General features: G+C 55.7%; 1 protein-coding gene across 1 annotated transcript in view; it reads right to left on the bottom strand.

Annotated features, from left to right (window-relative positions):
* Positions 1–17,570, bottom strand: part of LOC121275037 (polyhomeotic-like protein 1) — a gene marked incomplete at its 3' end in the record, with an annotated part of 273,630 nt that overhangs the window by 123,618 nt on the left and 132,442 nt on the right. Inside the window, exons 2-4 of the mRNA XM_041182427.1 lie at positions 9,316–9,449; positions 4,233–4,370; positions 2,179–2,256 (exon numbers count right to left, since the gene is read on the bottom strand). Coding sequence (XP_041038361.1) covers positions 2,179–2,256; positions 4,233–4,370; positions 9,316–9,438 — 339 coding nt within the window. The remainder of the gene's footprint in view (positions 1–2,178; positions 2,257–4,232; positions 4,371–9,315; positions 9,450–17,570) is intronic.

Here is a 17,570-nt window from a genome sequence, read left to right as displayed (position 1 = left end):
CAGAGTGCAGGGGGTCACAGAGAGGGTCAGGTCAGAGTGCAGGGGGTCACAGAGAGGGTCAAGTCAGAGTGCAGGGTGTCAGAGAGGGTCAGGTCAGAGTGCAGGGGGTCAGAGAGGGTCAGGTCAGAGTGCAGGGGGGTCACAGAGAGGGTCAGGTCAGAGTGCAGGGGGTCACAGAGAGGGTCAGGTCAGAGTGCAGTGGGTCACAGAGAGGGTCAAGTCAGAGTGCAAGGGGTCACAGAGAGGGTCAGGTCAGAGTGCAGGGGGTCAGAGAGAGGGTCAGGTCAGAGTTCCGGAGGTCACAGAGAGGGTCAGGTCAGAGTGCACCGGGTCACAGAGAGGGTCAGGTCAGAGTGCAGGGGGTCAGAGAGGGTCAGGTCAGAGTGCACCGGGTCACAGGCCGTCCGGTCAGAGTGCAGGGGTTCAGAGAGGGTCAGATCAGAGTGCAGGGGGTCAGAGAGGGTCAGGTCAGAGTGCAGCGGGTCAGAGAGAGTCAGGTCAGAGTGCAGGGGGTCAGAGAGGGTCAGGTCAGTGCACCGGGTCACAGGCCGTCCGGTCAGAGTGCAGGGGGTCAGAGAGGGTCAGGTCAGAGTGCAGGGGGTCAGAGAGGGTCAGGTCAGAGTGCACCGGGTCACAGGCCGTCCAGTCAGAGTGCAGGGGGTCAGGTCAGAGTGCAGGGGGTCAGAGAGGGTCAGGTCAGAGTGCAGGGGGTCAGAGAGGGTCAGGTCAGATTGCACCGGGTCACAGGCCGTCCGGTCAGAGTGCAGGCGGGTCAGAGAGGGTCAGGTCAGAGTGCACCGGGTCACAGGCCGTCCGGTCAGAGTGTAGGGGGTCAGAGAGGGTCAGGTCAGAGTGTAGGGGGTCAGAGAGGGTCAGGTCAGAGTGCAGGGGGTCAGAGAGGGTCAGGTTAGAGCGCACCGGGTCACAGGCCGTCCGGTCAGAGTGCAGGGGGTCAGAGAGGGTCAGGTCAGAGTGCAGGGGGGTCAGAGAGGGTCAGGTCAGATTGCACCGGGTCACAGGCCGTCCGGTCAGAGTGCAGGGGGTCAGAGAGGGTCAGGTCAGAGTGCACGGGGACAGAGAGGGTCAGGTCAGAGTGCAGGGGTCAGAGAGGGTCAGGTCAGAGTGCAGGGGGTCACAGAGAGGGTCAAGTCAGAGTGCAGGGGGTCAGAGAGGGTCAGGTCAGAGTGCAGGGGATCAAAGAGGGTCAGGTCAGAGTGCAGGGGGTCACAGAGAAGGTCAGGTCAGAGTGCAGGGGGTCACAGAGAGGGTCAGGTCAGAGTTCCAGAGGTCACAGAGAGGGTCAGGTCAGAGTGCAGTGGGTCACAGAGAGGGTCAGGTCAGAGTGCAGGGGGTCAGAAAGGGTCAGGTCAGAGTGCACCAGGTCAGAGAGGGTCAGGTCAGAGTTCTGGGGGTCACAGAGAAGGTCAGGTCAGAGTGCAGGGGGTCACAGAGAGGGTCAGGTCAGAGTGCAGGGGGTCACAGAGAGGGTCAGGTCAGAGTGCAGTGGGTCACAGAGAGGGTCAGGTCAGAGTGCAGGGGGTCAGAGAGGGTCAGGTCAGAGTGCACCAGGTCAGAGAGGGTCAGGTCAGAGTTCTGGGGGTCACAGAGAAGGTCAGGTCAGAGTGCAGCGGGTCACAGAGAGGGTCAGGTCAGAGTGCAGGGGGTCAGAGAAAGGGTCAGGTCAGAGTTCTGGGGGTCACAGAGAGGGTCAAGGCAGAGTGCACGGCGTCACAGAGAGGGTCAGGTCAGAGTTCTGGGGGTCACAGAGAGGGTCAAGTCAGAGTGCAGGGGGTCAGAGAGGGTCAGGTCAGAGTTCCGGGGGTCACAGAGAGGGTCAGGTCAGAGTGCAGGGGGCTACAGAGAGGGTCAGGTCAGAGTGCAGGGGGTCAGAGAGGGTCAGGGCAGAGTTCCGGGGGTCACAGAGAGGGTCAGGTCAGAGTTCCGGGGGTCACAGAGAGGGTCAGGTCAGAGTGCACCGGGTCACAGAGAGGGTCAGGTCAGAGTGCAGGGGGTCAGAGAGGGTCAGGTCAGAGTGCACCGGGTCACAGAGAGGGTCAAGTCAGAGTGCAGGGGGTCAGAGAGGCATTTGATGGTTTGGGTGCTGATGGTTCCTCGAGGATGGTCATTCCTTGGTGTAATGGGCTCCCTCTGCCTCCCGCTCGGGCTCTCGATACTCACCGTACTCTGTGACGTCCCAGTCGTTTGGGTCTCACTCACACTCGGAGAAGTGACCTGTCTGCTGGCTGCTAACGTCACCTGCAACGGAGACATTGTGAGACCACAACCCTTCACCCTCGACCCCATCCAATTACCTGCAATCGAAATAGCTCCAACCCAGGGCTCGGCCCCACGGCTATTCACAATATGTATGATCTGGATGATGGAGCCGAGAGAGAGCGGGAGCGCGGAGCAGAGAGAGAGTGGGGAGCGCGGAGAGGAGAGAGAGTGGGGAGCGCGGGAGAGAGAGTGGGAGCGCGGAGCGGAGAGAGCAGGAGCGCGGAGCGGAGAGAGCGGGAGCGCGGAGCCGAGAGAGACAGCGTGAGCGCGGAGACGAGAGAGAGAGCGGGAGCGCGGAGCGGAGAGAGAGAGAGAGAGCGGGTGCGCGGAGCCGAGAGAGAGGGCGGGAGCGCGGAGCCGCGAGAGAGAGCGGGAGCGCGGAGCGGAGAGAGAGAGAGAGAGCGGGTGCGCGGAGCCGAGAGAGAGGGCGGGAGCGCGGAGCCGCGAGAGAGAGCGGGAGCGCGGAGCCGAGAGAGAGCGGGGAGCGCGGAGCCAAGAGAGGGCGGGAGCACGGAGTGGAGAGAGGGAGCGCAGAGCGGAGCGGAGAGAGGGCGGGAGCATGGAGCGGAGAGAGAGCCGGAGCACGGAGCGGAGAGAGCGGGGAGCGCGAAGCCAAGGGAGAGCGGGAGCGCGGAGCCAAGAGAGAGAGCAGGAGCGCAGAGCACGGAGCGGGGAGAAGGCGGGAGCCGAGAGAGAAAGGGGGAGTGTGGAGCCAAGAGAGAGAGCGGGTGCACGGAGTGGAGAGAGAGAGAGCGGGGAGCACGGAGCTGAGAGAGAGCGGGGAGCACGGAGCCGAGAGAGAGAGCAGGGAGCGCGGAGCCGAGAGAGAGAGCGGGAGCGCGGAGCGGAGAGAGAGAGAGAGCGGGGAGCGGAGAGAGAGCGGGAGCGCGGAGCAGAGAGAGAGAGCGGGAGCGCGGTGTGGAGAGAGAGTGGGAGCGGGGAGCCGAGAGAGAGAGCGGGAGCGCGGAGCCGAGAGAGAGAGCGAGAGCGCGGAGCGGAGAGAGAGAGCGGGGAGCGCGAAGCCAAGAGAGGGCGGGAGCAAGGAGCGGTGAGAGAGCGGGAGCGCGGATCCAAGAGAGAGAGCAGGAGCGCAGATCGCGGAGCGGGGAGAAGGCGGGAGCCGAGAGAGAAAGGGGGAGTGCGGAGCAGAGAGAGCGGGGAGCACGGAGCGGGGAGAGCGGGAGCACGGTGCGGAGAGAGAGAGCGGGGAGCAAGGAGCTGAGAGAGAGAGCGGGGAGCGCGGAGCCGAGAGAGAGAGCGGGACCGCGGAGCGGAGAGAGAGCGGGGAGCAGAGAGAGAGAGAGCGGGAGCGCGGAGCCGAGAGAGAGCAGGGAGCGGAGAGAGAGAGAGCGGGAGCGCGGAGCCGAGAGAGAGAGCGGGAGCGCGGAGCCGAGAGAGAGAGCGAGAGCGCGGAGCGGAGAGAGAGAGCAGGGAGCGCAGAGCGGAGAGAGAGAGCAGGGAGCGCAGAGCGGAGAGAGAGAGCGGGGAGCGGGGAGCTCGGAGCGGAGAGAGAGAGAGCGGAGCCGAGAGAGAGAGCGGGGAGCGCAGAATGGAGAGAGAGCGGGGAGTACGGAGTTGAGATAGGGCATCAGCCATGATCAGATTATACAGCGGAGCAGGCTCGTTGGGCAGAATGGCCTCCCCCTGCTCCTATATTCCATCAAGCGCACTGGAGCAGGGAGGTGACGTGGGACTTGTGTAAGACGCGAGTTCAGCTCCACTTCAGGAAGGGTGTGAAGGAAGCGGAGAGGGTGGAGGAGCAGGCGAGGGGGATGTTCCTCAAACAGCGAGGGCTGAGGGTCTGGGAGGCGCTGCCTGAGTTGATGCCTCCCCCTCGGGGGCAGAACCCTCCTCTGTACCCCACCCCCTCACCTTAGACCAGCCCCACCCTTCCTTCCTTGGAGCTGTTTCCCCCCCTCCAGCCTGTCTGATTACCTGGTCTCACGGCCACTCACCTGCTGGACCGCAGCCAGACTCTGAAGCTGCGCACTGTTCAGGTGCTGCTGCAACATCATGTGTTGGTGCTGGACGGCGTACATCTGCTGGAGATACTGAGCAGCAGCATTCGGCTGTCGCTGTAACGCCTGCAGGGCCTGCGGAAAATGGAACAGGGGGAGCGTGAGAAACACCAGCAGAGAGCGGGAGCGAACACCAGCAGGGAGCGGGGAGGGGGAGGGAACACCAGCAGGGAGCGGGGAGGGGGAGGGAACACCAGCAGGGAGCGGGGAGGGGGAGGGAACACCAGCAGGGAGCGGGGAGGGGGAGCGAACACCAGCAGGGAGCGGGGAGGGGGAGGGAACACCAGCAGGGAGCGGGGAGGGGGAGGGAACACCAGCAGGGAGCGGGGAGGGGGTGTGAACACCAGCAGGGAGCGGGGAGGGGGAGGGAACACCAGCAGGGAGCGGGGAGGGGGACTGAACACCAGCAGGGCGCGGGGAGGGGTTGTGAACACCAGCAGGGAGCGGGGAGGGGGAGGGAACACCAGCAGGGAGCGGGGAGGGGGTGTGAACACCAGCAGGGAGCGGGGAGGGGGAGCGAACACCAGCAGGGAGCGGGGAGGGGGTGCGAACACCAGCAGGGAGCGGGGAGGGGGTGTGAACACCAGCAGGGAGCGGGGAGGGGGTGTGAACACCAGCAGGGAGCGGGGAGGGGGAGGGAACACCAGCAGGGAGCGGGGAGGGGGAGGGAACACCAGCAGGGAGCGGGGAGGGGGAGGGAACACCAGCAGGGAGCGGGGAGGGGGAGGGAACACCAGCAGGGAGCGGGGAGGGGGAGGGAACACCAGCAGGGAGCGGGGAGGGGGACTGAACACCAGCAGGGAGCGGGGAGGGGGTGCGAACACCAGCAGGGAGCGGGGAGGGGGAGGGAACACCAGCAGGGAGCGGGGGTGGGGAGCGAACACCAGCAGGGAGCGGGGAGGGGGAGGGAACACCAGCAGGGAGCGGGGGTGGGGAGGGAACACCAGCAGGGAGCGGGGAGGGGGTGTGAACACCAGCAGGGAGCGGGGAGGGGGAGGGAACACCAGCAGGGAGCGGGGAGGGGGACTGAACACCAGCAGGGAGCGGGGAGGGGGACTGAACACCAGCAGGGAGCGGGGAGGGGGACTGAACACCAGCAGGGAGCGGGGAGGGGGTGTGAACACCAGCAGGGAGCGGGGAGGGGCTGTGAACACCAGCAGGGAGCGGGGAGGGGGTGTGAACACCAGCAGGGAGCGGGGAGGGGGAGGGAACACCAGCAGGGAGCGGGGAGGGGGAGGGAACACCAGCAGGGAGCGGGGAGGGGGAGGGAACACCAGCAGGGAGCGGGGAGGGGGAGGGAACACCAGCAGGGAGCGGGGGTGGGGAGCGAACACCAGCAGGGAGCGGGGAGGGGGTGTGAACACCAGCAGGGAGCGGGGAGGGGGACTGAACACCAGCAGGGAGCGGGGAGGGGGACTGAACACCAGCAGGGAGCGGGGAGGGGGAGGGTACACCAGCAGGGAGCGGGGAGGGGGAGTGAACACCAGCAGGGAGCGGGGAGGGGGACTGAACACCAGCAGGGAGCGGGGAGGGGGAGGGAACACCAGCAGGGAGCGGGGAGGGGGTGTGAACACCAGCAGGGAGCGGGGAGGGGGAGGGAACACCAGCAGGGAGCGGGGAGGGGGTGTGAACACCAGCAGGGAGCGGGGAGCGGGAGCGAACACCAGCAGGGAGCGGGGAGGGGGAGGGAACACCAGCAGGGAGCGGGGAGGGGGTGTGAACACCAGCAGGGAGCGGGGAGGGGGAGGGAACACCAGCAGGGAGCGGGGAGGGGGAGGGAACACCAGCAGGGAGCGGGGAGGGGGTGTGAACACCAGCAGGGAGCGGGGAGGGGGAGGGAACACCAGCAGGGAGCGGGGAGGGGGAGGGAACACCAGCAGGGAGCGGGGAGGGGGAGCGAACACCAGCAGGGAGCGGGGAGGGGGAGGGAACACCAGCAGGGAGCGGGGAGGGGGAGGGAACACCAGCAGGGAGCGGGGAGGGGGAGGGAACACCAGCAGGGAGCGGGGAGCGGGAGCGAACACCAGCAGGGAGCGGGGAGGGGGTGCGAACACCAGCAGGGAGCGGGGAGGGGGAGCGAACACCAGCAGGGAGCGGGGAGGGGGTGTGAACACCAGCAGGGAGCGGGGAGGGGGTGTGAACACCAGCAGGGAGCGGGGAGGGGGTGTGAACACCAGCAGGGAGCGGGGAGGGGGAGGGAACACCAGCAGGGTGCGGGGAGGGGGAGGGAACACCAGCAGGGAGCGGGGAGGGGGAGGGAACACCAGCAGGGAGCGGGGAGGGGGACTGAACACCAGCAGGGAGCGGGGAGGGGGAGGGAACACCAGCAGGGAGCGGGGAGGGGGAGGGAACACCAGCAGGGAGCGGGGAGGGGGAGGGAACACCAGCAGGGAGCGGGGAGGGGCTGTGAACACCAGCAGGGAGCGGGGAGGGGGTGTGAACACCAGCAGGGAGCGGGGAGGGGGAGGGAACACCAGCAGGGAGCGGGGAGGGGGAGGGAACACCAGCAGGGAGCGGGGAGGGGGAGCGAACACCAGCAGGGAGCGGGGAGGGGGAGGGAACACCAGCAGGGAGCGGGGAGGGGGACTGAACACCAGCAGGGAGCGGGGAGCGGGAGCGAACACCAGCAGGGAGCGGGGAGGGGGAGGGAACACCAGCAGGGAGCGGGGAGGGGGTGTGAACACCAGCAGGGAGCGGGGAGGGGGTGTGAACACCAGCAGGGAGCGGGGAGGGGGTGTGAACACCAGCAGGGAGCGGGGAGGGGGTGTGAACACCAGCAGGGAGCGGGGAGGGGCTGTGAACACCAGCAGGGAGCGGGGAGGGGGAGGGAACACCAGCAGGGAGCGGGGAGGGGGAGGGAACACCAGCAGGGAGCGGGGAGGGGGTGTGAACACCAGCAGGGAGCGGGGAGGGGGAGGGAACACCAGCAGGGAGCGGGGAGGGGGTGTGAACACCAGCAGGGAGCGGGGAGGGGGAGGGAACACCAGCAGGGAGCGGGGAGGGGGTGTGAACACCAGCAGGGAGTGGGGAGGGGGTGTGAACACCAGCAGGGAGCGGGGAGGGGGTGTGAACACCAGCAGGGAGCGGGGAGGGGGAGTGAACACCAGCAGGGAGCGGGGAGGGGGAGGGAACACCAGCAGGGAGCGGGGAGGGGGTGTGAACACCAGCAGGGAGCGGGGAGGGGGAGTGAACACCAGCAGGGAGCGGGGAGGGGGAGGGAACACCAGCAGGGAGCGGGGAGGGGGAGGGAACACCAGCAGGGAGCGGGGAGGGGGAGGGAACACCAGCAGGGAGCGGGGAGGGGGAGTGAACACCAGCAGGGAGCGGGGAGGGGGTGTGAACACCAGCAGGGAGCGGGGAGGGGGAGGGAACACCAGCAGGGAGCGGGGAGGGGGACTGAACACCAGCAGGGAGCGGGGAGGGGGTGTGAACACCAGCAGGGAGCGGGGAGGGGGAGTGAACACCAGCAGGGAGCGGGGAGGGGGAGCGAACACCAGCAGGGAGCGGGGAGGGGGAGTGACAACCAGCAGGGAGCGGGGAGGGGGTGTGAACACCAGCAGGGAGCGGGGAGGGGGACTGAACACCAGCAGGGAGCGGGGAGGGGGACTGAACACCAGCAGGGAGCGGGGAGGGGGAGGGAACACCAGCAGGGAGCGGGGAGGGGGACTGAACACCAGCAGGGAGCGGGGAGGGGGACTGAACACCAGCAGGGAGCGGGGAGGGGGTGTGAACACCAGCAGGGAGAGGGGAGGGGGAGGGAACACCAGCAGGGAGCGGGGAGGGGCTGTGAACACCAGCAGGGAGCGGGGAGGGGGACTGAACACCAGCAGGGAGCGGGGAGGGGGACTGAACACCAGCAGGGAGCGGGGAGGGGGAGTGAACACCAGCAGGGAGCGGGGAGGGGGAGGGAACACCAGCAGGGAGCGGGGAGGGGGACTGAACACCAGCAGGGAGCGGGGAGGGGGACTGAACACCAGCAGGGAGCGGGGAGGGGGAGTGAACACCAGCAGGGAGCGGGGAGGGGGAGGGAACACCAGCAGGGAGCGGGGAGGGGGAGGGAACACCAGCAGGGAGCGGGGAGGGGGAGGGAACACCAGCAGGGAGCGGGGAGGGGGTGTGAACACCAGCAGGGAGCGGGGAGGGGGAGGGAACACCAGCAGGGAGCGGGGAGCGGGAACGAAATCAGAGACCAGCAACGATGTGAACAGAGAGCAGCAGGGAAAAGGATCACAAGTTCGGAACCAGCAGGGGATGGGAAACAGGGAAAATTCCAGTTTGGAAAGGGATCACGAGCTGAGAATCGGCAGGGAATGGGGAAATGGGAAGAGGCACTAGCAGGGAAACACTGGCAGGGAAGGCAGGTGTACAGAGAGTGGATTCATGGTCAGGATATGCGATATGCCCCCGGTTCGAGAGAGTGAGCCCGCCAGTGGAGATCATTCAATGCCCCCTGCCCTATGCAACTCCACACACCCCCTGACCCAGGCTGAATTTGGAGTCTTGCAGGGCCAGAGGACAGATTGAGGCACTAGACATGGAGGAACAGTCACAATCACTAATTGGGAGGGTACATGCTGATAAATATCTGTAAGGTCCAGCATTGAGGCACTAGACATAGAGGAACAGTCACATCACTACATGGGAGGGTACATGCTGATAAATATCTGAACGTCCAGCTCTGATGGACTGGGCATAGAGAAACAGTCACTATATAGGAGAGTATATGCTGATAAATATCTGTAAGGACCAGCACTGATGCACCAGAACAGAGAAACAATCACTTTATTGAGAGAGGAACTGATTACAAAAATAGGGAGATTATGCTTCAGTTGTACAGGGCACTGGTGAGACCACATCTGGAGTATTGTGTACAGTACTGGTCTCCTTATTTCAGGAAGCATATAAATGCATTGGGAGCAGTTCAGAGAATGTTGTACCTCTCACAGCGAGATCCCCCTGGCCCCACCATCACCTCACCAGCACCGAGCAGCTGTGCCAGGTGGATCCACCTTGTTCTCACCTGCACAGCCTGGCGCTCATACAGCGACATCTGAGACACCTGGGGTCGTGGGTTTCCCCCTCCACCATTGTTGCCGCCACTTCCACTCGCGGGGCTAGCACTCTGCTCATTCTCATTATCCATAGCAAGCGGCACTGAAACAGAGAGAGAGAGACATGAGAAATTATTCACTGCACGGGAAGATGCATGCTGATAAATATCTGTAAGGTCCAGCACTGAGGCACTAGACATAGAGAAACAGTCGCAGTCACAACATGGGAGGGTACATGCTGATAAATATCTGTAAGGACCAGCACTGAGGGACTGAGCATAGAGAATCAGTCACAGTCACTACATGGGAGGGTACATGCTGATAAATATCTGTAAGGACCAGTACTGAGGGAATGACATAGAGAAACAGTCACTTTATTGAGAGGGGAACTGATTACAAAAGTAGGGAGATTATGCTTCAGTTGGACAGGGCCCTGGTGAGACCACATCTGGAGTATTGTGTACGGTACTGGTCTCCTTATTTAAGGAAGAATATAAATGCGTTGGGAACAGTTCAGAGAAGGTTCACTAGAATAACACCAGGAATGGGTGGGTTGTCCCATGAGGAAAGGTGGGACAGACGATGCTCGTATCCATTGGAGTTTAGAAGAGTGAGAGACGACTGGATGGAGATGTATAAGATCCTGAGGGGATTTGACAGGGCGGGTGTGGAGAGGAAGTTTCCTCTTGTGGAACAATCTAGAACGAGGGGGTCGCTGGTTAAAAATGAGGGGTCACCCACTGAAGACAGAGATGAGGGGAAATGTTTTCTCTCAGCGGGTGGAGAGTCTCTGGAACTCTCTCCCTCACAAGGATGTGGAAGCAGAGCCTTTGAATATTTTTAAGGCCGAGCGAGATAGATTCTTGGTGAGCAAGGGGGTGAAAGGTTATTGGAGGTGGGCGGGAATGTGGGGTTGAGGTTACATTCAGATCAGCAATGATCGTATCGAATGGGGCAGCAGGGCTCAAGCAGCCGAGTGGCCTAGACCTGCTCCTAATTTGTATATTTGTATGCTGATAAATATCTGTAAGGTCCAGCATTGAGGGACTAGAAAAGAGAAACGGTTACAGTCACTACATGGGAGGGTACATGCTGATAAATAACTGTAAGGTCCAGCATTGAGGGACTAGAAAAGAGAAACGGTCACAGTCACTACATGGGAGGGTACATGCTGTTAAATATCTGTAAGGTCCAGCACTGAGGGACTGGGCATAGAGAAACAGTCACAGTCACTACATGGGAGGGTACATGCTGATAAATATCTGTAAGGTCCAGCATTGAGGGACTAGAAAACAGAAATGGTCACAGTCACTACATGGGAGGGTACATGCTGATAAATATCTGTAAGGACCAGCACTGAAGGACTGGGCATAGAGAATCAGTCACAGTCACTACGTGGGAGGGTGCATGCTGATAAATATCTGTAACGACCAGCATTGATAGACCAGAGATAGAGGAACAGTCACAGACACTCCATGGGAGAGTACGTGCTGATAAATATCTGTAGCAATCAGCACTGGGGGATTAGGGATTGAGGAACAGTTACAGACACTGCATGGGAGGGTATGTGCTGATAAATACCTGCAGATCAGCACTGGGGAACTGGACATAGAGAAACAGTCACAGACACTGCATGGGAGGGTACATGCCGATAAATATCTGTAGCGATCAGCACCGGGGGACTCGGGATAGAGGAACAGTTACAGACACTGAATGGGAGGGTACATGCTGATAAATATCTGCATGGACAGTAAAGGGCACATGGTCAGGAGACGGCAGCTGAATGAGATGGAGGTGAGTGGGTAGCGAATTAGGTTCACACGGGAATTCAGTGAATGGAGGAAGGAGGTGCTTTAAGTAAGGTTTATTGCAAATTACAAAGTTAAAAATTAGTCAGATTTATCAGTACTGGTAAGGTTTGGCAGTAGTTGTAAGGTTTATTAAGTTAAGGCCAAGTAAAATTAATATAAGTCAACTAAAGTAAAATCAAGTTAACGTAAATAAAGTTAAGAGGTAGCAGGGCAGCTCGGTCATGTGGAATGCGCGTCTTGTATCGTGTGGGAAGTCATGGACGCTATCAGTGACCTAGATGACCACATGTTCCAGGGGTGTCACCAGCTGCAGAAACCTGAGCTGCGGGTTTAGGAGGCTAGAGTCACTGCAGCGCACCTGCGAGGCTGAGAGCTACATGGACAGCACGTTCGGAGAGGCAGTAACGCTGCAGGTTAGCAACATGGAGGTCAGAGAGGGGATGAGTGACCACCGGGGAGTGCAGGAGTCCCCTGGGGTCCTGATCGCGAATCAGCTTTTTGGGTACTGGTTCCTCGGAATAGTGCAGACAGAGCCAGGTTTAGAGTCACAGGGGTCTACAGCACAGATAAAGGCCCTTCGGCCCATCAAGTCTGCCCCAGTCAAACAACTATTCTAATCCCATTTTCCAGCCCTTAACCCTGTATGACATGTGGCATTGCAAGTGCATATCGAAATACTTCTTCAACGTTAGGAGGGTTTCTGCCTCTACCACTCTCTCAGGCAGCGAGTTCCAGACTCCCACCACCCTCCGGGTGATAAAAATCTTCCTCACACCCCCTCTAAACCCCCTGCCCCCTTACCCTCAATCTATGCCCCCCCTTGTTGTTGATCCCCCCACCAAAGGGAAAAGTCCTTCCTACCTACCCTATCTATGCCCCTCAGTCATGTCCCCCCCCTCAATCTCCTCTGCTCCAGGGAAAATAACCCCAGTCTATCCAATCTCTCCTCATATCTAAAACGATCCAGCCCAGGCAACATCCTGGTGAATCTCCTCTGCTCTCTCTCCAGTGCAATCCCATCCCTCCTATAACGCGGGTTCCAGAAGTGCACCCAGTACTCTACCTGTGGCCCATGTGGTCGTCTAGGTCACTGATAGCGCCCATGACTTCCCACATGCTACAAGATACGCATTCCACGCGACCGAGCTGCCTTGCAACGTCTTTATACAGTTCCGGCATGGCTTGTGTTCCACAGTTCCAGTTTGTGGGGTGGGGGGGGGGCACCTCTGCTGTACAGGATGGGGTGAGAAAGGAGAAGGGAGAGTGCGGAGGTAATCGGGGACTGGTTAGTTAGGGGGACAGTCGATCATGGACATAACTGCAGGGTGGCACACTGCCTCCCCCTGGATGTCAGGGAGTAGGACATCCGTCTGGCTGGGGGGGGGCGGGGGGGGGGGGGGGGTTGGCTGATCAGCCAGAGGTCGCGGTCCACGTCAGTGCCAACAGCTGAGGCAGGGAGAGGGTAGGAGGACCTGAGAGCTGGCAGGCAGCAGACATTGCTGACGTGACAAACCCTGGGCTAAACGCAAAGCGGTGTGGACGCTGGAAATCTGAAACAAAAATACAGGAACAGAAATCGCTGGGAAAACTCAGCCGGTTTGACAGCATCTGTGAGAGAGAGAGAGAGAGAGAGAGAGAGAGATCAACATTTCCAGTCCGTATGACTCTGCTTCAGGGCTAAAAGGAAATAGGAAATAGGAAGGTGGTGAAATATATCCTGTGTAAGGGGGCGGGTGTGGGATAGAAGGTGGAGGCAAACATAGAAACTAGGAGCAGGAGGAGGCCATTCAGCCCTTCGAGACTACCCCACCATTCATTACGATCATGGCTGATCATCCAACTCAATATCCTGCTCCCGCTTTCTCCCCATATCCTTTGATCCCTTTCGCCCCAAGAGCTATATCCAACTCCTCCTTGAAAACATACAATGTTCTGGTCTCAACTACTTTCTGTGGTAGCGAATTCCACAGGTTCACCACTCTCTGGGTGAAGAAATTTCTCCTCATCTCAGTCCTAAATGGTCTACCCCATATCCTCAGACTGTGACCCCTGGTTCTGGACTCCCCCACCATCGGGAACATCCTTCCTGCATCTACCCTGTCTGGTCCTGTTAGAATTTTATAGATTTCTATGAGATCCGCCCCCCTCATTCTTCTGAACTCCAGCGAATATAATCCTAATCGACTCAATCTCTCCTCATATGTCAGTCCCACCATCCCGGTAATCAGTCGGGTAAACCTTCGCTGTACTCCCTCTATAGCAAGAACATCCTTCCTCAGATAAGGACACCAAAACTGCACACAATATTCCAAGTGTGGTCTCACCAAGGCCCTGTATAATTGCAGCAAGACATCCCTGTTCCTGTACACGAATCCTCTGACTATGAAGGCCAACATACCATTTGCCTTCTTTACCGCCTGCTGCACCTGCATGCTTACCTTCAGCGACTGGTGTACAAGGACAACCAGGTCTCATTGCACATTCCCCTCTCTCAATTTACAGCCGTTCAGATAATAATCTGCCTTCCTGCTTTTGCCACCACCTTTCCTGTTTCTGCTACCAGGCATTTCAGATTTGTTTCAGATTTCCAGCATCCGCAGTATTTTGCTTTTTAATCTTAGGGCTAATTAAAACCTTGCTGTCAAGGAGACTTTGGGAAGTAGTGACCATAACATGATGGAATTTGGAATCCAGTCTGAATGCGACATGGTTTAGTTCTGAAACTCGGGTCCTGAACTGAAGAAAGGGAGCTATGAAGCTATGAGGGGCGGGCTGGCTATGGTGGGTTGGGAAAATACACAAAAAGATTCGATGGTAGACAGGCAAGGGGCTGGTATTTGAAGAAATACTACACGGTCCACACCAGATACACATTCCCTGCAAGACACAAACACACAAAGGGAAAGGGAAATCAAGCACGGTTACTGAAAGCAATTAAAGATTGCAATAGATCGAAGGAAGTGACCGATAAACCTGAGGGTTGGGAGCAAGTCAGAATCCATCAAAGGAGGGCGGAGAAACCGATAAAGGGAGGGAAAGGAGAATATGAGTGCAAACTAGCGGGGAACGTAAAAGGCAGACTGTAAAAGCTTTCTCAGGCACACGAAGAGGACAAAGGCTGGCTTAGGCAAACGTGGGCCCATTACAGGCAGGGACAGGAGAACTGATAGCGGAGAAGGGGGAAATGGCGGAGAAACTCAATGGTCAGCTCACGTCTTCTGTCGGCACCCAAAATTCTATGGATTCTGGAAAGGTTCCTGTGGACCGGAAGGAAGCAAATGTAGCCCCGCCATTGAGGAAGGGAGAGGGAGAATGGAGGAATACGGACCGGTTAATCTGACGTCAGTACTCGGGGAAAGGTTAGGAACTATCGCAAAGGATGTGATAAGTGGACATTAAGGAAGGAATGGTAAAGTTGGGCAGAGTCAAGATGGATTTACGAAAGGGGAAATCACATTTGACAAAACTTGCTGGAGTTTTTTTTGAGGATCGATAAGGGAGAACCAGTGGATGTGGTGTATTTGGATTTTCAGAAGGCTTTTTGATAAGGGACCCCACACAGGAGGTTAGTGGAGAAAATTATAGCACACGGGATTGGGGGGAGTGTACCCGTGTGGATTGAGAAATGGTGAACATTCAGAAAGCAGAGAGTAGGAGTAAACGGGACATTCTCAGGATAGCAGGTTGCACTTGGTCGTGTACCGTGAGTAGCAGTACTGGGTATGGTTTTGTTCTCCTATTCGAAGGAAGGATATACTTGCTGTGGAGGGAATGCAATGGAGCCTCAACAGGTCAATCCCTGGGATGGTGGGATTGTCTTACGAGGAGTCACCGAGGAGATTGGGTCTGTATTATCGCCAATTTTGCAGAATCAGAGGTCGCCTCTCTGAACGTTGCATAATTCTGACATGCCACGAGAGGGTAGAGGTTTGGCCTGGAGGCTGAGTCTAAAACCAGGGGAAATTATCACAGCATAAGGGGCATTTAAAACTGAGGCAAGGAGGAAATTCTTCACTCAAAGAGCGGTCAATCTTTCCAATGGCCATATTGTGAATATTACAGAGCCTCTGTGGGGATTATTACTGTGATGATGAATATATTGTGAATATTACAGACTCTCTGTGGGGATTATTACTGTGATGATGAATATATTGAGTATATTACAGACTCTCTGTGGGGATTATTACTGTAATGATGAATATATTGTGAATATTACAGACTCTCTGTGGGGATTATTACTGTGATGATGAATATATTGAGTATATTACAGACTCTCTGTGGGGATTATTACTGTAATGATGAATATATTGTGAATATTACAGACTCTCTGTGGGGATTATTACTGTGATGATGAATATATTGAGTATATTACAGACTCTCTGTGGGGATTATTACTGTAATGATGAATATATTGTGAATAATACAGACTCTCTGTGGGGATTATCACTGCGAGGATGAATATATTGTGAATATTACAGACTCTCTGTGTGGATTATTACTGTGTTGATGAATATATTGTGAATATTACAGGCTCTCTGTGGGGATTATTATTGTAATGGTGAATATAATGTGAATAGTACAGACACTCTGTGAGGAATATTACTGTCATGATGAATATATTGTGAATATTACAGACTCTCTGAGGGGATTATTACTGTGATGATGAATATATTGTGAATATTAGAGACTCTCTGTGTGTGGATTATTACTGTGATGATAAATATATTGTGAATATTACAGTCTCTGTGAGGAATATTACTGTCATGATGAATATATTGTGAATATTACAGACTCTTTGAGGGGATTATTACTGTGATGATGAATATATTGTAAATATTACAGACGCTCTGTGGGGGGATTAATACTGTGATGATAAATATATTGTAAATATTACAGGGTCTCAGTGGAGATTATTACTGAGAGGATGAATATATTGTGAATATTACAGACTCTCTGTGGGGATTATTACTGCGATGATGAATATATTGAGTATATTACAGACTCTCTGTGGGGATTATCACTGTAATGATGAATATGTTGTGTATATTACAGACTCTCTATAGGGATTATTACTGTTATGAATATATTGTGAATATTACAGACTATCTGTGGGGATTATTACTGTGATGATGAATATATTGTGAATATTACAGACTCTCCGTGAGGATTATTACTGTGATGATGAATATATTGAGTATATTACAGAGTCTCTGTGGGGATTATTACTGTAATGATGAATATATTGTGAATATTACAGACACTCTGTGGGGATTATTACTGCGAGGATGAATATATTGTGAATATTACAGACTGTCTGTGTGGATTATTACTGTGATGATGATATATTGAGTTTATTACAGACTCTCTGTGGGGATTATTACTGTGATGATGAATATATTGTGAATATTACAGAGACTCTGTGGGGATTATTACTGTAATGAATATATTGTGAATATTACAGGATCTCTGTGAGGATCATTATTGTAATGATGAATACATTGTGAATATTACAGATTCTCTGGTGAGATTATTACTGTGATGATGAATACAATGTGAATATTACAGAGTCTCTGTGGGGAATATTACTGTGATGATGAATATATTGCGAATATTACAGGCTCTCTGTGGGGATTATTACTGTAATGATGAATATGTTGTGAATATTACAGAGTCTCTGTGAGGAATATTACTGTCATGATGAATATATTGCAAATATTACAGACTCTCTGAGGGGATTATTACTGTGATGATGAATATATTGTGAATATTAGAGATTCTCTGTGTGTGGATTATTACTGTGATGAAAAATATATTGTGAATATTACAGTCTCTGTGAGGAATATTACTGTCATGATGAATATATTGTGAATATTACAGACTCTTTGAGGGGATTATTACTGTGATGATGAATATATTGTAAATATTACAGACTCTCTGTGTGGGGATTAACACTGTGATGATAAATATATTGTAAATATTACAGGGTCTCAGTGGAGATTATTACTGAGAGGATGAAAATATTGGGAATATTACAGACTCTCTGTGGGGATAATTACTACGATGATGAATATATTGAGTATATTACAGACTCTCTGTGGGGATTATCACTGTAATGATGAATATGTTGTGTATATTACAGACTCTCTATAGGGATTATTACTGTAATGATGAATATATTGTGAATATTACAGACTATCTGTGGGGATTATTACTGTGATCAAGAATATATTGTGAATATTACAGACTCTCCGTGAGGATTATTACTGTGATGATGAATATACTAAGTATATTACAGAGTCTCTGTGGGGATTATTACTGTAATGATGAATATATTGTGAATATTACAGACACTCTGTGGGGATTATTACTGCGAGGATGAATATATTGTGAATATTACAGACTGTCTGTGTGGA

Source organism: Carcharodon carcharias, assembly GCF_017639515.1.
Source record: "Carcharodon carcharias isolate sCarCar2 chromosome 40 unlocalized genomic scaffold, sCarCar2.pri SUPER_40_unloc_4, whole genome shotgun sequence".
Classification (NCBI taxonomy): domain Eukaryota; kingdom Metazoa; phylum Chordata; class Chondrichthyes; order Lamniformes; family Lamnidae; genus Carcharodon; species Carcharodon carcharias.
Note: the sequence above shows the minus strand (reverse complement) of the source record. Positions and strands in the feature narration are given on the sequence as shown.